This window comes from Thamnophis sirtalis, unplaced genomic scaffold, assembly GCF_051295495.1.
Source record: "Thamnophis sirtalis isolate CommonGarterSnake01/CBP01778 unplaced genomic scaffold, rThaSir2_p1.2 scaffold_2, whole genome shotgun sequence".
Classification (NCBI taxonomy): Eukaryota; Metazoa; Chordata; class Lepidosauria; order Squamata; family Natricidae; genus Thamnophis; species Thamnophis sirtalis.
The window spans coordinates 90,169,832-90,191,275 of NW_028261382.1; the positions used below are offsets into that span (position 1 = coordinate 90,169,832).

The 21,444-nt window shown below is 43.3% G+C and overlaps 1 protein-coding gene across 1 annotated transcript in view; it reads left to right on the forward strand.

Moving 5' to 3' along the window:
* Window positions 1-21,444, forward strand: part of FLI1 (Fli-1 proto-oncogene, ETS transcription factor) — a 96,955-nt gene that overhangs the window by 57,099 nt on the left and 18,412 nt on the right. Inside the window, exons 3-5 of the mRNA XM_087706350.1 lie at window positions 1,463-1,620; window positions 7,449-7,652; window positions 15,000-15,068. Coding sequence (XP_087562476.1) covers window positions 1,463-1,620; window positions 7,449-7,652; window positions 15,000-15,068 — 431 coding nt within the window. The remainder of the gene's footprint in view (window positions 1-1,462; window positions 1,621-7,448; window positions 7,653-14,999; window positions 15,069-21,444) is intronic.

The following is a 21,444-nucleotide window of genomic DNA, read 5'->3' on the forward strand; positions in this document are numbered from 1 at the left end:
CACAACTAATGGGTATGGAACTCATTACTTGAGCTGGCTGGTATATAAAGGACTTTATTTGTGAGCGTAGGATTCTTCTGTGCCTAGTTGGGATGTTTATCCCTACTGCATCAATGATTTGGATGAGGGAATAAATGGGGAACTCATCAAATTTGCAGATGACACCAAGCTGGCAGGAACAGCCAACACTCCAGAAGACAGGCTCAAGATACAGAAGGATCTTGACAAATGAACATTGGGCACTATCTAATAAAATGAAATTCAATGGTGAAAAGAATAAGGTTCTACATTTAGGCAAGAAAAACAAAATGCACAGGTACCTTGCTCAACGGGAGTAACTGTGAGAGGGATCTTGGAGTCCTAGTGGACAACCATTTAAATATGAGCTAGCAGTGTGCAGCAGCTGCCAAAAGTCCAAACACCGGCCACCAGCATGCGCAAGATGGTGAGAAGAAAATGCCCTTTTCCATTCACTCCTGTACCATTTTTTCCCATCCCAAACACCATGCCCCCACCCTCCCTGTTTCTTATGGCAGCCGATAGTAAGTAAGCGAAGCAGAGGCCGACACACAGGTCTGTCTAGATCAGCTCGTTGTTAGATCTCAGGAAGAGGTAGACTCCAGATGATGAGATTCTAGGTCAGTGTTTCTCAACGTTGGCAACTTGAAGATGTCTGGACTTCAACTCCCAGAATTCCCCAGCCAGCTAATGCTGGCTGGGGAATTCTGGGAGTTGAAGTCCGGACATCTTCAAGTCGCCAAAGTTGAGAAACACTGTTCTAGGTCTTAGGAGAACTCACCGTTGAGCCCTTGTGGGTCCATGGAGACAACTCAAGTTGTGGAGCAGCTTAATCTTCAGGTCCAGAGGTGAAACCATAAGCAGGACTTCCCTTACTAACTTTAGCATGTGTGTTGAGTGATGTAGGGAAAGATATTTATGGACTTGAGTTATCATCCACCAAGGGCTTTAAAGATACTATTATAAATACCACACCCACTGTTGATACCACCACATTTTCTAAACCTGGTACAGATACACAAAACTATGATTTAACAACTTTTCTTGCAACAGGGGTTAAGTGTATCGTTGCAGTTGTTCAGTTAGTAGCACAGTTGTTCAGAGAATTTGGCTTCCTCGTTGACTTTGCTTGATGGAAAATCCCAAAAGGCAACACGGCAACCATCATAAATTAGAATCAATTGTCAAGCAACTGGTTTTTGATCATGTGACCATGAGGATACTACAGTGGTCAAAAAATGGTCAAGAGTCACTTTTTTTTAGTGCTGCTGCGACTTCCAATGGTCACTACATGAATGGATGGAAGTCAAGGACTACCTATTATTTCCATCATAAATGAATACATTCCTTTGGCTTTAACTTGTAGTGTTGGCAAAAGGATCCAGAAACCAAAAAGCAAAGCTGGGTTAATATTGACTTTGACAACTCTGCTTTATATTTTCAGGGAATCTCCAGTGGATTGCAGTGTTAGCAAATGCAGCAAACTGGTTGGTGCTGGTCCAGAATCCAACCCTTTGAATTATGGCACCTACATAGATGAGAAGAACGGACCTCCCCCTCCCAATATGACCACCAATGAGAGAAGAGTCATTGTTCCAGCAGGTAAGAGGCGACCTCGTTTCCTTTCGAATATTTTCAGCCTTGCAGAAATTTGGTCTTGAGATTAGTATGAATTCTTGTTCTGACCTAGACTTCCCAAGATCATGAAGCCGACTCCTCGTCCTGATGAAACCACTTTGATTTAGGTTAAAGGGAATTCCTCTCCAGCAAATTCCCAGCAAACAGTCTTTCATGAGATTTCACAACTTCAGACCTTTATCAGGCCTGGCTGCCAGGCCGATATCTTCCAAACGCCACTCTGTAGCAGACAATACTTGGGAAGAAGTCAGGAATTGATCGTCACCCAAATGAATTGAACTAATTGTCTCCTGCAAACTCCCCTCTCCTTTCACTCCTCTTTATTCCCTATGGGAGGGGCCATTAACTGTCCACCTGTGTCTTTACTCCCGAATCAGCCCTTATTCCTTAGCTGTTCCCTTCGTCTGGCAACTCTGCACATGCACACATTGGGAACAGGCTCCAGCTGTTATTCTGACCCACTGATCTCTGACTCCAAAGGCAGCTGATAACTGTGGGACAGCCCTGGCCCATCTCTGTGTCTGACACAGAGCACTCGTCAGAGCCTTTCCCAGACTCCAGGACTGGCCCATGTTCCTCCCCAACCTCCTCACTGTCTGAGTCTGCCACCAGCTCTGCTGGCCACTGGTGGGCCACAACAATTCTTACTCCCCCCCCCAAAAAAAATCAAGCGAAAAAAACAGCATGAGGAGAGTTGACTCTTGGACATCATCAAGAATTGAGTCTTTAGAAACAGATAGAGCTGACTCATCTACAGTAAGGAGGTATAGGCATTACTAGGAATTACTAATTTTGCAATCTTGGCCAGAAATCAATCTCAGTAGGTATGAACAGGACTTACTCATCAAGTAAATGTGTGTAACAAATTGTAGCTGAAAGTGTTATGGTCCACCAGCAGCCTGTGGAGTTGGCAGCAGAGTTGAACAGCAAGGAGGTTGGGGAGGAACATGGGCCAGTCCTGGAGTCTGGAGAAGGTTCTGTTGAGGGCTCTTTGTCAGAGGCAGAGAAGGGGCCAGGGCCTTCTGGGAGTTTCATGCTGCCTCTGGAGGCTCCAGAGTCAGACATCAGCAAGGCAGAAAACCAGGCTCCCCTTGTTCCCAGAGCACACATGCGCTGAGCTGCCAGAAGGCAAGAAGAGATGACAGTAAAATTAGAATTGCAAGAATGATTAGACATCATAAATTGTGACAAGAAAATAGGCAAATCTGTTGGAGTGCAGAATATATTGTATTTAGTTCTTGTTCTCTGGCTCGCTCTCTTTCATTTTTTTACCAGAGCTTAGGAAGGTGTTATATTAGATAATATTTTTTAAAAAAACAAAAGCTACATATTCTATTTTCAATATATAAAAATCCGCAATGGGTTGGAGAGCAAATATTGTCTAATATTTTCCAATAAGCAAAAAATGGCAAAAGGTTATTTGAGGAACCTTTTTTTTAGACTCGGCAAATAATATCCATAGAAATGTTTATAAACGTTTATTTATATGCTCATAAAGACATCTTCTAAAATCAGCTTTGACAAAGTATCATATTGTAATAAATATATATATATGACTTCTGGATCTGCTTTTTAGCTAGCAACGGGGATGACATTCATTGTTACTGTGAAATAGGAGATTGGCAAAAAGTTTGAATCTGAACCATTTCAAAGTCAACATTGCCTGTTTCAGATTTATTGGTTTCCTTGTGTCCAAAAGGATCTTTTTCAGACATTCTGAGATAAAACATGTCTGCTTCAACTTTTAAGATCCTCTGTTTCAAGCTTGAAACCACTTGAAGCTAGAAAATTCTCTTTCAGGAACAAGATAACGCTTTCAAGCAAGAAATGTTTGAAGCTTGAAGCATTGAGATATGAAACAGTTGACAAAGTCATGATATGACATCATCCAGGGCAAAGAATCTGGTTGCTTGAGGAACCATTGTTTCCCATAATATTAGCCTGGCCAGTTTGATCCTGCAAAGTTGGCATTCTTCAGATTTTGATTAAACAATGTCCTGTCTCAGGCACCCAGAGGTGTTCCTTTTCTATAGTAGTGTCCCTCTGGAATGGGGTCTCCTCAAGACACAGATGGCCCTGTTGAACTGTTAGGTTGGAAGAAGCTGGGACAAATGATGGGAGCGCACTCCATTATGCAGCACTAGGGATTCAAACTGCCAAACTGCTGACCTTTCTGATCGACAAACTCAGAGTTTTAACCCCTGAGCTACTGCATCGCTGTCTTGCCAGTAATGATGACCTAATAATAGCATAATGTACTTGGTCCCCAAAGGCTGAGTCAACCAGAGAATGATGACCTAAAGAAACTTTTGGCATGATCCAGCAACAACCTTCCACACACACAAACACACAAACACACACACACACACACACCTGTTTTTACACATCCCCTATTCCACACAATTGTCCTATTCTTAAAATTAGCCCCATTTATAGCAGTGCTCCATCTGGGCTTAATACGCAGTCATCAACCCAATTCTGAACTCGTCCTTAGTCCATCTGTAATGACTTGCAGGCCTCGCAATTGCAAAACGAAAGGACGAGTGGGTGGGAAGTAAAAGTTTGTTTTTTTGTCAGGCCGTGGAGTCTGGAAATATGACTCAGACTTATAAAGCAAACTTGTCTGAGCAGGGAGGTCATATTTGCAGAGAATTTACTACTTTCTGGAACACACTAAGAAACAGCGCTCCAAAAAAAATCTCAATGACCATCTGTGAAAAATTTGCAAGGGGCTGAGGAAAGGGTCAAACAATTGGAGAGCAGGGCTTTTCTGCCACATACCTCCCAGCGTCCTGTAAAATCACACAGGATGGGCCTTCTCCGGGTGCCGTCGACTAGACAATGTCGTCTGGCGGCCCCTCGGGGGAGGGCCTTCTCAGTAGCTGCCCCGGCCCTATGGAACGATCTACCCCCAGAGATCCGGACCCTGCCCACTCTCTCGGCCTTCCGTAAGGCTACTAAGACCTGGCTATTCCGGCAGGCCTGGGGCTGTTGGCCTCTTGACTGAGGTCCAGCCCCACTAAGACTGAGTGCATGATATGTTTTTTAACCTGCTTCTTCTCTATTTTATATTTTTTGTATTCTTTTTAGAGTTGTTTTTATGTAAGCCGCCCGGAGTCCTTCGGGATTGGGCGGCATATAAATTCATTAAATTTACAATTTACAATTTTGGAAAGGCCTAGTTTTCAGTGCCCTGTAAAATTAGCTATCAGAGGATAAAAACAAAGCATAAGCATATATATGTATGTATGTATGTATGTATGTATGTATGTATGTATGTATGTATGTGTATGCATGCATGCATGCATGCATGCATGTATATGTGTGTGTGTACACACATAGTATATCACAGAAGTGTATTCATCCCCTCACATTTTGTAAATATTTAGGTATATCATTTCATTATCACTTAGGAGTGTACTCACTTTTGTTGCCAGCAGTTTGGACATTAATGGCTGTGTGTTGTGTTATTTTGAGGGGACAGCACATTTGCACTGTTATACAAGCTGTATACTCACTACTTTACACTGTAGCCATGTGTCATTTCTTCAGTGTTGTCACCTGAAAAGATATACTTAAATATTTACAAAATGTGAGGGGATGAACTCACTTCTGTGATATACATGTACATACACATAAGCACATGTACATACATGAATGGGCCAGCAGTGACTAATGAAGTAAGCCAAAAAGGCTTACTAAGATGATGAGGATGATGAGGATGATGAGGATGGTGACGATGACTGTGATTTTGCTACTTAGTATTTTTATTATAATTTGAACCAGCAAAAGGAAATGCTAAAAAGAAATCTTGAATGGACATCCAATGCCAAATTGTCTGTATAAAAGAATGCTTGTATTCTAAAGAATTATATTGATATAGATGTAGATGTATAGATAGATAGATAGATAGATAGATAGATAGATAGATAGATAGATAGATAGATAGATAGATAGATAGATAGATAGATAGATATAGATAAATGATAGATAGATAGATAGATAGATAGATAGATAGATAGATAGATAGATAGATAGATGGATGATAGATAGATAGATAGATAGATAGATAGATAGATAGATAGATAGATAGATAGATAGATAGATAGATGATAGATGACAGACAGACAGACAGACATGCTGATCTTGTTGTATTCGGGTCTTTTCCCATGTAAGATTGAGATTGTCTTGGCAACGTTTCGGCAAAATCTCACTCGCCATCCTCAGGCTGGTGTTTTCGGCTTAAAGTGTGATCGGAGCTGCCACCTCAAGTTGGAGCAGTTTACCTTGAGTTTGTACCTACTGTTTGCCCATGTATTATTGAGGTTGAAGATGAAGTAGTCGTTGGCAGGTCGGACATTGTAGCGTAGGACTTTCTGGGGATTTGTGGGAGGGGAAATAGGGAGACAGGTTTGGGGAGATACACTAGGAAAAAATGTATTGCCACACTTTCCAGAAACGTCTCAAAAGTTAGCGCAGTTGAAGGGGACTCTCAAGATTGCAACAGCAACCACAAGGACAGGAAAGCAGTTGGAGACCACAAATCGCTCATTTAACCCTGACCATGGCTGAGTTAAGTTTCATGCCTCTATCTTGTAATATTTCACTTAACCGTTCAATCTAAGACCCAGAGCCCACAGTAAAACCACTGCCAAAAAGGCATTAAGAGTTATTAACCTAATTTTGAGAAGCTTCTTCTCCAGGAACATTGTACTGCGAACAAGGGCATACAAAACCTTTGCCAGACCAATTCTCGAATACAGCTTACCTGCCTGGAAGCCACACTGTAAATTGGACATTAATACGCTCAAGCGAGTCCAGAGGTATTTCACGAGAAGAGTCCTCCACTCCTCTGCTCACAGTAGAATCCCTGATGCCACCAGACTCGAAATTTTGGGCTTGGACACCCTGGAACTACACCGCCTAATGTCTGACCTAAGCGTAGTACAGAAAATTGTCTGCTACAACGTCCTACCTGTCAATGATTACTTCAGCTTCAACCATAATAATACATGAGCAAATAATAGATACAAACTCAAAGTAAACCGCTCCAAACTTGATTGCAGAAAATACGACTTCAGCAAAAAAGTGGTCAATGCCTGGAATGCTCTACCTGACTCTGTTCTTAGATCCTCAACCCCCCATAACTTTAACCTTAAACTGTCTAGCAGGGACTTCACCCCTTTCCTAAGAGGTCCGTAAGGGGGCATGCATAAGCGCACCGGTTTCACCACAAATGCGCGAACAACAAAAGCGCGCCTGACTAAATCGCGGTGACAAAACCGCGCCAAAACCGTGCTGACGAATGAGCGCTGAAGCGCGCCGACAACAGCGCGCCGACAGAAGCGCGCTGTAACCCTAACCTTAAACCTAACCCTAAACCTAACCCTAAACCTAACCCTAAACCTAACCCTAAACCTTACCTTAACTTAAATCGCGCTTCTGTCGGCACGCTGTTGTCGGCGCGCTTTTGACATCGCGGTTTTAGTGCCATGGTTTTGTTGCCGTGCTTTTGTCGTTCGCGCATTTGTCGGGTCATGAAGCGCACCAGCATGCTACGGTCCCTGTCCTGCTGTCCCCATTTATTTGTACTCATTTCCTGTGTTCATGTCCATGTTTATACTTATACTTGTTATCTCGTACACGTTTGACAAACTAAGTAAATAAATTCCTTTGCAGTAGGAACGAAACTGGAAGAAGAGATATGAGGGAAATGCTCTTTCTTGGCAGTGCCTTGGTCATCCATCATGTAACCTCCTTCATCCTTCCCCCTCTCTGATTTCTTCTGATAGATCCGACATTATGGAGTCAGGATCATGTGCGTCAATGGCTGGACTGGGCTATTAAAGAATATGGCTTAATGGAGATTGATACCAACCTCTTCCAGAACATGGACGGCAAAGAACTGTGCAAGATGAACAAGGAAGATTTCCTCCGGGTCACTTCCCTCTACAACACAGAAGTCCTGCTGTCTCACCTCAGTTACCTCAGGGAAAGTAAGTTGCCACTTCATTCACCCTTGCTACCAGAGGTGTGTTGCACTTTTTATTACCACTGGTTCGCCCCGCTCGTGCACAAATCTGGCACGCATGCATCGTTCATGCCCTGCGCCTGGCCTCCCATGCATGTGCTTTCCATGCACATTCACCTGGCCTTCTGCGTATGGGCCTGGCCTCAAAAACTTGCCTAAATAGGACAGCATACAGTCGGGGCACGATTTCTGCTACCTGTTTGGGCGAATCTTACTGCATTCAGTTTTGGTTGCCACGATGTAAAAAAGATTTGGAGACTCTAGAAAGAGTGCAGAGAAGAGCAGTAAAGAGGATTAGTGGACTGGAGGCTAAGACATATGAAGAACGGTTGCAGGAACTGGGTAGGTCTAGTTTAATGAAAAGAAGGACTAGGGGAGACATGAGAGCAGCATTCCGATATCTCAGGGGTTGGCACAAAGAAGTGGGAGTCAAACTATTCTCCAAAGCACCTGAAGGCAGGAGAAGAAGCAATGGGTGGAAACTAATCAAGGAGAGAAGCAAGTTAGAACTAAGGAGAAGTTTCCTGACAGAACAATTAATCAGTGGAACAACTTGCCACCAGAAGTTGTTAATGCTCCAACACTGGCAGTTTTTAAGAAGATGTTGGATAATCATTTGTCTGAAGTGGTGTAGGGTTTCCTGTTGTTTCCTGACTGTTATCTGCAGTTCAGTGGTTCTAATCTCACCAAGTTCAAGGTTGACTCAGCCTTCCATCCTTCCGAGATGGGTGAAATGAGGACCCAGACTGTGGGGGCAAGATGCTGACTCTGTAAAACCGCTTAGAGAGGGCTGTAAAGCACTGTAAAGTGGTATATAAGTCTAAGTTCTATTGCTATAGCTACACAGAGAGAAAGAGAGAGAGAGAGAGAGAGAGAGACAGAGACAGAGAGACAGAGAGAGACAGAGAGAGAGAGAGACAGACAGACAGACTCTCTTTATATATTTGGTTGGCCTTCCATCCTTCCAAGGTGGGTAAAATGAGGACCCAGATTGTTGGGGGCAAGAGGCTGACTCTGTAAAACCGCTTAGAGAGGGCTGTAAAGCACTGTGAAGTGGTATGTAAGTCTAAGTTCTATTGCTATAGCTACACAAACACACACAAACACACAATTTATATATTTGGTTGGCCTTCCATCCTTCCGAGGTGGGTAAAATGAGGATCCAGATTGTTGGGTGCAATATGCTGACTCAGTAAACTGCTTTACAGAAGGACTGTAAAGCACTGTAAAGCAGGATATAAGTCTAAATTCTATTGCTATAGCGATACACATACACATACACACAAGCACATAGAGAGATGCAATTGATTCATCAACTGTAACGGATACAATTAATCGGGTAGACTTTCTGTATGCAGAGCAGATGTATTTCCCTTATGCCCAGCCGCAAAGCAAGAGAAAAAAAAAATATCTATACACCCAGATGGGTTCGGGAGGAAGTCTTGTTTTGTTTGGTAAAAGAGGAACAAAAAAACAGAGAAAGGAGAAATGCAAACAGGTCATTTCAGTTCAACTCAAAATCAATTGTCCGTCTGCAACGTTTTCTTCAGTCAGTCTCTCAAACGTATTTTGCTTGTATACTCCACCCTGTCCTTATTCCATGGATGGCTGATTTCACACACCCGCATCATTTCCCTAGCATCACTTAATTGGTGTTTTCTTCTCCCCGCCCCAAGGCAACAGCTTGCAAACTTGTGAAGAAGGCTCTCTCTTGGGACTTTTTTTTGGGTGAGATGACCGTACATCCCATTCAGTGGTGGGTTTCAAATATTGTTCGAACCTACTCTGTGGGTGTGGCCTCCTTTGTGGGAGTGGCTTGCTGCCCATGTGACCGGATGGGAGTGGCTTTCCACCCATGTGACCGGATATGAAGATGCCGACAACACTTGTCAGAACCACCTTAAATTACCTCACACACAGCACTGGCATGCATAAGAATATGATGTGAACTTGTTTTTTAAAAGGCATTTTTGGTTTGTGTTAAAACAACTTCAACACACGTAATGTTCTGATTGCACCACAAACGCAGTAGTCATCCTTACCTTTCACAGAGGCACTGAGTTTTACAAATATGAGCATGATAGTGTAGAATAATCATATCCAAGGCCCAGTGGTGAGTTTCAAAAAATTTTGGAAGCTCTTCTGTAGGTGTGGCCTGCTTTCCGGGTCCACTGGTGGAACCTCTTCTAACCAGTTCGGTAGATTTGACGAACCGGTTCTACCGAATAGGTGCGAACTGGTAGGAACCCACCTCTGATCCCATTGTTCCCTTTGGCTGCCACTGGGATGCTCATATATATATATATATATATATATATATATATATATATATATATATATATATATATATATATATATATATATATATATATATATATATATATATATATATATATATATGCATGCATGCATGCATGTATGTATGTATGTATATATGTATAGAGTCTTCTTTTCATTAAAGACTGCCTACAGGCCAAGGAGGCTACCAAAAATGACTTCTTTCCAAGCAGCTGTTCTTACATCTGCCTAATGATGGTCTGGTTTCTGGATTTCTGGATAATTCCCTTGTGGTGCGATGCCTCCGAAAGGAAATTATTGTTTTTCCCAGGCCTGATTTCCTAGGGTCGTTGAATGCTGAGTTGAATGCAGAAGGTGCTCGGGAACTTTGTTCTTTATTTGACTTGTTAGAAAGAATGTTAGAGACACTTCAATCTCAGTAGAAGAGAACATCTGTACCTCAGGGTTGAACTGTGGGTTAGCAATAGCAATAGCAGTTAGACTTATATACCGCTTCATAGGACTTTCAGCCCTCTCTAAGCGGTTTACAGAGTCAGTATATCGCCCCCACAGTCTGGGTCCTCATTTCACCCACCTCGGAAGGATGGAAGGCTGAGTCAACCTTGAGCCGGTGAGATTAGAACTGCTGAACTGCAGATAACAGTCAGCTGAAGTGGCCTGCAGTACTGCACCCTAACCACTGTGCCACCTCAGCTCCTTGGTGCTCTCTGAGCTTGGTTGTTTTTGTGCAGACATTTCATTACCAAACTCGGTAACATCATCAGGGCTGGAAGGGAGTGAGGTTTGCACTCTGTTTATGTACTACTGGCTGGTGGACCAATTTGACATTTTGCTAGCATGGCATAGATAGTAGAAGGCAGGGGTGGGATCCTACCGGTTTAACCACCGGCTTGCTGAGCTTGTAAAAATAAATAAAGTGGAAATTTCAAAAGCAATGTGTGCGTTCAAAAATAAGAACTACTTCTTTTCCTGACGTTGGGTGGCTCCTTGGCTATAGTCAACTTTGCATGAGCAAAACTAAGGTAGAAGATCCTTCCTTCCTCCCTCCCTCCCTCCCTCCCTCCCTTCCTTCCTTCCTTCCTCCCTTCCTTCTTCCTTCCTTCTTTCCTTCCTTCCTTCCTTCCTTCCTTCTTCCCTCCCTCCCTCCCTTCCACTAGGACTTAGAAATATTAGGACGCAACTGAGAATGGGCCCATTGCCACATCCCCATCCCCGAGTCTCTTCTACCTATCTGGAATTAGTAACAAAAATGTCCCCGAATGGGGTGTGACTTCCAGGCATAGCGTGATTGATCGATTGTGGCATTGCTCTGCTCAGATTTGAAAGCTTGCTCAATAAAGATTCCAGATCTGGGTTTTCCGTTGACTTGGTACTTGGCAAGTTTTGCTGTGTCTGGTTTTCCCTTCCCCCTCCGCTACCCCAATTTGTCTCCTCTTGCCTCTTTCTTTTCAACCTCTTAATAGGAAACACATTTTTCCTCTCCGGTTCGGGTGTTCCCACCAGAAATGTCAGACCGTTGGGCAAAGGTGAGAACTTGAACCAATAAACTCAGGGGCAACTTTTCCCTTCTCAGCAAAAGTAGAGCCTGTTTTATTTGTCTGTTCCTTGATGTGGTTATTTCCTCCCTTTTTCCCCCCCCCTTTTCTGTCATGCCTACCTTCCTCTTCCCGTCCCCATCCGATGTGTCGGTCCACATTTTAGCTGCAAAAGGCAGCTTGTTTAATCTCTGGAAAGCTTTCGGACTTTGCCAGGGGGACTGGCGTTTGTCATGCTGAGCACTGGGAAGGAGGATCTGTCTCGAATTTGCCAGAAAATGTGTCAGCCATAAATTTGCTTTCTCACTGTTATTTGAGAACCAAAAAAATAATAATGTGCGAAATTCCCGGGAATATAGGTTTAGAAAGCCACTATAGACATCACCCTTCTATTTTGCCCAGTTTCATACAGACCTCTTGTGATGCCGACTGGGTTTCGTGCCCAGATTCCTGCACCACCTGGCATAACTAAAAGAATATCTTATAGTTATAAACAAGAGTTAGTGGAATTAGGTAGGTCTAGTTTAATGAAAAGAAGGACTAGGGGAGACATGATAGCAGAGTCCCAATATCTCAGGGGCTGCCACAGAGAAGAGGGAGTCAAACTATTTTCCAAAGCACCTGAAGGCAGGACAAGAAGCAATGGGTGCAAACTAATCAAGGAGAGAAGCAACCTAGAACTAAGGAGAAATTTCCTGGCAGCGAGAACAATTAATCAGTGGAACAACGTGCCTCCAGAAGCTGTGAATGCTCCAACACTGGACGTTTTTTAAGGAGAGATTGGACAACCATTTGTGCAAAAAGGTATAGGATTTCCTGCCTGAACAGGTTGGACTAGAAGACCTCCGAGGTGCCTCCCAACTCTCTTATAGCAATAGGAATTAGACACAGTATAAACCGCTTAACAGTGCTTTACAGCCCTCTCTAAGCAGTTTACAGAATCAGCATCTTTCCCACAACTATCTGTTTACTCATTTTATCAACCTCAGAAGAATGCAGTGGTGGGTTTCAAAAATTGCTCGAACCTACTCTGTGGGTGTGGCCTCCTTTGTGGGAGTGGCTTGCCACCCATGTGACCGGATGGGAGTGGCTTTCCGCCCATGTGACCGGATATGAAGATGGCGATGACACTTGTCAGAACCACCTTAAACTACCTCACACACAGCACTGGCATGCATGAGAATATGATGTAAACTTGTTTTTTAAGAGGCATCTTTGGTTTGCGTTAAAACAACTTCAACACACGCAATGTTCTGATTGCACCACAAACGCAGTAGTCATCCTTACCTTTCACAGAGGCACTGAGTTTTATAATTATGAGCATGATAGTGTAGAATAATCATATCCAAGGACCAGTGGTGAGTTTCAAAAATTTTTGGAACCTCTTCTGTAGGTGTGGCCTGCTTTCTGGGTCCACTGGTGGAACCTCTTCTAACCGGTTCGGTAGATTTGACGAACCGGTTCTACCGAATAGGTGCGAACTGGTAGGAACTCACCTCTGGAAGAATGGATGGATGAGTCAACCTTGAGGTGGTGAGAATCGAACTACTGGACTGCTGGCAACTGGCAGTGAGCAAAATTAGCCCGCAATACTGCATTCTAACCACTGCACCCCTAAGGCCCTTTATTCTGTTATTCTTTTAAATAAACAGACCATTGTATATGGACAGGCAAACACCAGCCCTTTAATATAATCTTTATTTATATGAATGCTTTTGTCCCTCTCTCAAATCTCATCGGGATCCTTCATGTTGCTCCAGCCCAACGTTTTCTTTGGAAAATTGCCCTCGTGCCCAAGAATTAATTTTAGGAATTTTAGAGAGCTTCTGAAAGGAGGTGAGAGTCAGAGCAAATTTATTACAGACTACCAGGAAATGGGTGTTTTGTACCTGACCAAGCTTCCCGGGAAGTGTTTTATATTTGTGATGTGCTTTCAAAATGGCCTATCCGAGTTATTGACCATGGCTGTATACCATACTGGGAATCTTATTGTTGTTTCCTTTACCCCTAGAAGTAAAAAAGGATAGGGAACATTTTCTAAGCTCTGGATCATGTAAATAATATGAACAATCAAGGTATTGATGTTTTAAGGTGGCCTGAATTCCATTTGATATGTTTTAATGGTGGATTCATAGCCTATTTACCTGTTTTCAAAAGTCCCATGGTTGAAGTGGGGAATTTGAGAAGATGTCAGGCTTTCAACAGTGGCTTTCCATAATCAAAGAGATTCTCCTTTTATATAGTGGCATTCATCTTAATGAACTTCCAATTTGCAGTGCTATAGAGCAAGAAGAAGTATATTCATGTACACATTTAGAAGACAATAAGCATCCCTAACTACCTCATCTTCTAGAATTTGTTCTATTGAGTTTCATCTGGAATGGAAAGGACATATAAACTAATCAAGGAGAGAAGCAACCTAGAACTAAGGAGAAATTTCTTGATAGTTAGAACAATTCATCAGTGGGACAACTTGCTTTCAGAAATTGGGGTTCTCCATCACTGGAGGTTCCTTAGAAGAGATTGGACAACCATTTGTCTGAAGTGGTGTAGGATTTCCTGCTTAAGCAGGGGGTTATATAATACAATACTATACAATACAATGCAATAAAATACAACACAACACAACACAATACAATACAATAGCAGAGTTGGAAGGGACCTTGGAGGTCTTCTAGTCCAAACCCCTGCCTAGGCAGGAAACCCTATATCATTTCAGACAAATTGCTATCCAACATCTTCTTAAAGACTTCCAGTGTTGGGGCATTCACAACTTCTGGAGGCAAGCTGTTCAACTGATTAATTGTTCTCACTGTCAAGAAATTTCTCCTCAGTTCTAAGTTGCTTCTCTCCTTGATTAGTTTCCACCCATTGCTTCTTGTTCTACTCTTCTTTGTGGCAACCCCTGAGATTCTAGATTCTAGATTCTAGTCTTCTAGGGTTGGACTGGAAGACCTCCAAGGTCCCTTCCAATTCTGTTATTCTATTCTATATTATGTCTTCAGTTCCACAAAATACATAAAATGGTCAACTCATGACCGTGTTTAATGACCATTTGAACTTACAATGGACTTTAAAGAGGCTACTTATGACCCGTTTTAGATGTTACAACTTCTGCCACCATCAGATGATAGATCTCACACGGTGGGCTGAAATCATGGGGTAGATGCAGTTTTGCAAGGTCTTATGCCATTAAAAATAATACAGGTGTAATTAGCTCCTTGAATTACATTTGGACGGTTATTGGTAACCAGGACAGTTTTCTTAAGAGAGGTTTTACATGGGTGTATTAAAAAGCAACCATAATTTCTTCCATTGCTGTCCTCTGGACCAGTCACAGCAACTGAGTGGTCTATAGAACACATTGCAATAATCAACATGTGAAGAGACCAAAGCATGAGTGGCCTTGGAGAAAGACTCTTGGTCCAAGGAAGGATGCAATTTCTGCAGCCTAAATTCATTCTGGTTGTTCTTCACAGGTAGCTCCTTGCTGTCCTACAACACACCTGCCCACACAGATCCACCACCTCGTGTCAATACCAAAGAAGGTGAGTTCTTGATATTCGTTCATAGTCATCATGGTTTGTCTTTAAAGAAGAGTGGCTTGATTTGGGGAATAATACCAAGGAAAGGGATTCAAAGTAGCTATGTGTAAAATCCAAATGCCCCAAAGAAGGAAAGAAGGATTTCATCATGGGAAAGACGGATGTATAATGACAGAATGGATGCGTCATTCAGTACAGTTGGCCTGCAAATATTCAAGAACATTGCACTGTTTTAATATAAAGGAGTATAAAAGAGAAAATTGCATGCAAGCATGTCTTTCTATGATGAAAATATGGATAAAATATATGCTAATGTGACAGTGACATACAGATAGTCCTCAACTTATAACTCTAATGGAGACCAAACTTGCCATCATAAGTCATGATGGTCATAGGTAGAGGCACCCCGATCTGATTTTATACCTTTTTTGTGGCAGTTCTTAAGTGAACACAGTGTTTGTTAAGTGAATCCATATATTCATATGGAGCATAACAGGAAATATGATGATTCTATTCGTTTATCAGAATGGGCTTTGTTCTTTTCTTCTGGTTAACAATAGAAACATGATAGATGATTGGCTGCAGTGGCAAAGTGCTTAGAGTGCAGCACTGCAGGCTACTTCTGCTGACTGCCGGCTGCCTGCAATTTGGCAGTTCAAATCTCACCAGGCTCAAGGTGGACTCAGCCTTCCATCTTTCCGAGGTCGGTAAAATGAGGACCCAGATTGTTGGGGGAAAGAGGCTGACTCTGTAAACTGCTTAGAATGGGCTGTAAAAACAGTACGAAGCAGTATATAAGTCTAAGTGCTATTGCTATTCCTTCCTTCCTTCCTTCCTTTTTTCCTTCCTTCCTTCCTTCCTTCCTTCCTTCTTTCTTTCTTTCTTTCTTTCTTTCTTTCTTTCCTTCCTACCTTACTTCCATCCATCCATTCATCCATCCATTCACCCATCCATGGTGCACAGTGGTTAGACTGCCGTATTGCAGGCTAACTTTTCTGACTGCCAGGAGTTCGATTCTTACCAGCTGAAGGTTGACTCAGCCTTCCATCCTTCCGAGGTCGGTAAAATGAGGACCCAGATTGTTGGGGGCAAGAGGCTGACTCTGTAAACCGCTTAGAGGGGGCTGTAAAAGCACCATGAAGTGGTATATAAGTCTAAATGATAGTGCTATGGGAGGGAGGGAGGGAGGGAGGGAGGGAGGAAGGAAGGAAGGAAGGAAGGAAGGAAGGAAGGAAGGAAGGAAGGAAGGAAGGAAGGAAGGCTGGTAGACTGGTAGACTGGTAGACTGATCATATAGGACAGGATAGGATACAACATTCAATGGTGTAGTGAGAGCAATCCCCATGGATCCCCCCCCAAAAAAACTCGGGGACCCATTTTAGCCTCAGCGTATTTTACATAAGACTTTCAGGCCTGCCACATTTTCTACTGTGGGAAAATGGGAGCAGGGATTAGACAGTGCCTAATGGTGGTGGGCAGTGCCTGACTGGACAATGGGATGGACATGTGGGTGTTGGGGCAGGGACTTGAACTTTCCTTTGGTGGGGAAAACCTGGAAACTTTCAGATTTGGGTTTTCCCAGATGTGCCAATATGACATCTCTAATAAAACAGAACGTTGAGGAAACTCGGCATCTTCTTTCTTGGGGGTGTCACTTGGAACCCGTATTGATACGTATATAAGTTGACCATTTTAGGTTGAAAGCAGTGGTGGGTTTCAAAAATTGTTCGAACCTACTCTGTGGGTGTGGCCTCCTTTGGGGGAGTGGCTTGCCACCCATGTGACCGGATGGGAGTGGCTTTCTGCCCATGTGACTGGATATGAAGATGCCGATGACACTTGTCAGAACCACCTTAAATTACCTCACACACAGCACCGTCATGCATAAGAATATGATGTAAACTTGTTTTTTAAAAGGCATCTTTGGTTTGCGTTAAAACAACTTCAACACACGCAATGTTCTGATTGCACCACAAACGCAGTAGTCATCCTTACCTTTCACAGAGGCACTGAGTTTTATAAATATGAGCATGATAGTGTAGAATAATCATATCCAAGGACCAGGGGTGGGTTTCAAAAAAATTTGGAACCTCTTCTGTAGGTGTGGTCTGCTTTCTGGGTCCACTGGTGGAACCTCTTCTAACCGGTTTGGTAGATTTGACAAACCGGTTCTACCAAATAGGTGCGAACTGATAGGAACCCACCTCTGGTTGAAAGCCACATCATGTCTCAGCCAATGAAAGAGATCCTCCCTTCGGACTCCATGACATGATGTGAGGTGTTTGTTTTTTTTAACCACTGCCAGTGCAGTGAGGATGGAGATGAGAAAGCACGGAGTGCAATGGTGCCCCTTGAACAGGTCAATCATTGGGGTGGGGAAGTGAGTGAAGGGACGAATGAAGGTAATACAATGCTGTTGTTAAGCACCTGTATGGTTGCTAGAAGGCTTCAGTTCAGCCTCAGCGGAGGATGCTGTCAGATTCCACCCTGCCCCTCGAGCCATCTGCTTCAGAGACAGAAACGCACGTGTGCGCCAAGGCACCGAGGATCAAGGCTGCTTGTTGCAGGTGCTGCTTTTGTTTCCAAAAGCAATTGCCCACTTGAGTAGCGGGCTCCCTCCAGCTAGCCCTCTTGCCACTTAGAGCAGCCCCAGATTTCAGAAGCAGGAAGGGTGGGGGGGGGATGCGGAGGGAAACAAGGAACGGTTCCTGTATGCAACTGCCTCTCCTGTTGAATAGTTTTCCCTTTAAATAACCCCAAAGGGGTTATTTTTGAACAAAGCAAAAAGCACAGCGCTTCAGTCGGCCAGCGGTTACAGGCACTGCCCGGCGAGCTGCCCCTGAGTGCTTGGCTCTGTTGCCTTCTGGAGCTGGGCAGGTGCTGCCCCTCTAAACAGAAGACGGGAAGCCGAGGGAGAAAGAAAGCTCATCAGATAAAGATAATACTTCTGGCTTTGGTTGTTTTTCATGCAGTGCTTTCCAGGACACTCCATTCATGGACAAAAGCGAATATAGCTTTTCTTCTCCTCCTTTTGAAATGTCCAATCAAAACAATGAAAATCATGATAGGAAAATAAGATGCTACGCTGGCTAGCTTGCAACAGAATGCTAAGTCTTTTCTTTCACCTTCTCTTTCTCCTTCTTCTTCTTTTCCTTCTTCTATCCCTCCCTTCCTCCCTTCTTCTTCTCCTATCCCTCCCTTCCCCTTCTTCTCCCTCTCCCTCTCCTTCTTTTCTCCTTCTCTTTCTCCTTGCCCCTCTCCTTCTTTTTCTCCTTCTCCTCCCTCCCTCTTTTCCCCTATTCCCAATTTTCTCCTCCTCTAGTCCTTCCTTCCTTCCTTCCTTCCTTCCTTTCTTCCTTTCTTCCTTTCTTCCTTTCTTCCTTTCTTCCTTTCTTCCTTTCTTCCTTTCTTCCTTTCTTCCTTTCTTCCTTTCTTCCTTTCTTCCTTTCTTCCTTCATTCCTTCCTTCCTTCCCATTATTAAATGCAGTAGATTATGCACTACTGCCATAGAGTAAAATATTCCAGATTTCTACACCTCTAATAAAAAGGTAATCGGAAAATGAGTTTCCTATAGAATTAGAATGGAATAATTTTTCAAAAGTGCTATCTGTTAAAAAAAAATGCTTCTCTCTCTCATACACGTATATGTTTACAGTACTTAAATTAATTAAGTATTGCTATCTTCTTTCTTCCATACACCCGTAAGCACCTGTATTAAATCAAAAGTAGAATAACATTAAAATAAGAAGAACTTGGTATTCTGCTCTGCAACCAAGACTTCCACAGCTTAGCAAATTGGGACCTTCTATTTGCTCAACCTGCCAAGTTCACATTTTCCCCAGTCTAGTTATTTTTCTATTCTGCATCATTATTGTTTTGCATTATGCATGTTAATGAGTTTGCCAAAGGGCCAGGGAGCTGTGGTTCTTGGACAACCTAGAAATATAATAAGGAAAAGGAAAATTCTGAAGATGACAAACAGCAAGGACTGTGCCAGCGCAGGCTCTGTGCAACATGCATGAAAAAATGGGCCTCAGCTATCACTTTCCCCCAAATTAGGTAAAGGTAAAGGTTCCTCTTGCACATATGTGCTACATGTTCCCGACTCTAGGGGGCAGTGCTCATCTCCGTTTCAAAGCTGAAGAGCCAGTGCTGTCTGAAGACGTCTCCATGGTCATGTGATCACGCCGAAGGTGCACGGAACCCTGTTCCCTTCCCACCAAAGGTGGTCCCTATTTTTCTACTTGCATTTTTACATGCTTTCGAACTGCTAGGTTGGCAGAAGCTGGGACAAGTAATGGGAGCTCATTCCATTACGCAGCGCCAGGGATTCGAACTGCCGAAATGCTGACCTTCTGGTCGACAAGCTCAGTGTCTTAGCCACTGAGCCACCACATCCCTGCTTAATTCCCCAAATTAAGACTGCCATAATCCTGGGGAAAACTCTAGAAAGTATAGGTGGCATGCATTGATGTAGATGTAGATATACTGTATATCTCTTCCTGACTGGCTCAGTTATTAATCGGCATTCACAGTTAGTACTCTACTCACTAAACAGCCCAAAACTTGGCCTTAGTCCTAACAGCTGTGGTTTTACTCAGAGACATGCTAGGAAAGTCTCTGCCTGCCCTCACATTAATCTGAGTTGAAGTTCCTGCAACAGGTTCCATTGGAATCAAGCCCAATCTCCTTGGACGTTGGCCATGATTCCACGCCAACAACTGCCCTTCTGTTTTCCAGAGTAGGGCACCTTGGTCCAAATTGTCTTCATCTGTTTTGGAGACCTGGATTGTTCTAATGAGAATCATCCAGTTTTCTTTGGCTGAGAAACAATTTTCTCCTAAACGAAAGGAATGGGGATGAGCCTGCTTCAGTTTTCTGAGTTTGATGATGGTATTGCAGACTTTGAAATCATATAGCTGAGATGGCGAACCTATGACACAGGTTCCCGAAGTGGCATGCAAAGCCATGTTGCCTGGCATGCGCGGCATCACCCGTTCCTCCTCTGGGTTTCCGGCACACAAGGCTGTGTGACAATAAGCTGGCTTTCACATGTGTGGCAGTGCCGAAAAAAGGAAGAGCTGATCTTCCAGTTTCTGGCGTGTGCATGTACACTGGCCTGCTGATTGTTGCATGTGCATATGCACCAGAAACCAGAAGTTCATTTCCTGGTGCGCACATGCCCCCTGGGCAGCTTCTCTTCTGGGTTGCGCCCCCCACGAGCATGCACAATGTGTGTGGACGCTCCCTCCCTTTTTGGCAGAGATTCAGGAGGTGAGGCGTCCCTAAGAACATGCTTGGTGTCGGTAGAACTATGATTTAGTGTAGCCATGAGAAACATTTTGCATCCAAGGGTCCTTGGTGCTCTCCGAGCTCGGTTGTTTTCTTGCACATATTACATTACCCAACTAGGTAACATCATCAGTGCTAAGGAGTGCGGTTTGTTCTCAATCTCTATTGCTTAGGGGGTGACATGATAGCAGAGTTCCAATATTTCAGAGGTTGCTACAAAGAAGAGAGAGTCAAGCTATTCTTCAAAGCACCTGAAGGCAGGACAAGAAGCAATGGATTGAATGGAAACTAATCAAGGAGAGAAGCAACCTAGAACTAAGGAATAAATTTCCTGACAGGGAGAACAATTAATCAGTGGGTGACAATTGGCCTCCAGAAGTTGTGGAAGCCCCAACACTGGAAGTTTTTAAGAAGAGATTGGACAACCATTTGTCTGAAATGGTATAGGATTTCTTGCCTGAGCAGAAGGTTGGATTAGAAGACCTCCAAGGTCCCTTCCAATTCTGTTGTCCCAAAGGTGTTTTTCAAGAGGCAACTGGACTTTCTGGTTTTTCTTTGAATACCTTTCACTTCTCATCCAAGAAGCTTCTTCAACTCTGAAGCTTCTTGAATGAGAAGTGAGACATCTTCAAAGAAAAACCAGACAGCCCAGTTGCCTCTTGAAAAAGCACCTTTGGGACAACCATGACCTGGATGACTGAGAATCTCCATTGGCTTCCAACTCGGTTATTCTATATTCTAGTGGCTTGCTCTGTCGGTCTTGGTCTTGGTCTTGAAAGTTCTTTTGTTGGGCTGTTTACTATTAGCTTGTTTGGCCATTAACCATAGCTAAAACAGTAAGCAAAGAACTACTTCAAGACTACTCTCAAGAACACGGATAGTACAAGCCACTAGAATATAGACTGAGCGCAAATGCCACTCCCTACTAGCGCTGATGATGCTAACCTAGTTTGAGTAATGAAATGTCTGCAAGAAAACAAGAAAGCTGAGAGACCAGCAAAGATTCCTCATGTCAACCCCGAGAGCTACAAAGATTCTCCTTTGCTGATGTACTTTTCTTAAGGTTTCAAGGCCATCAGAGGCCTT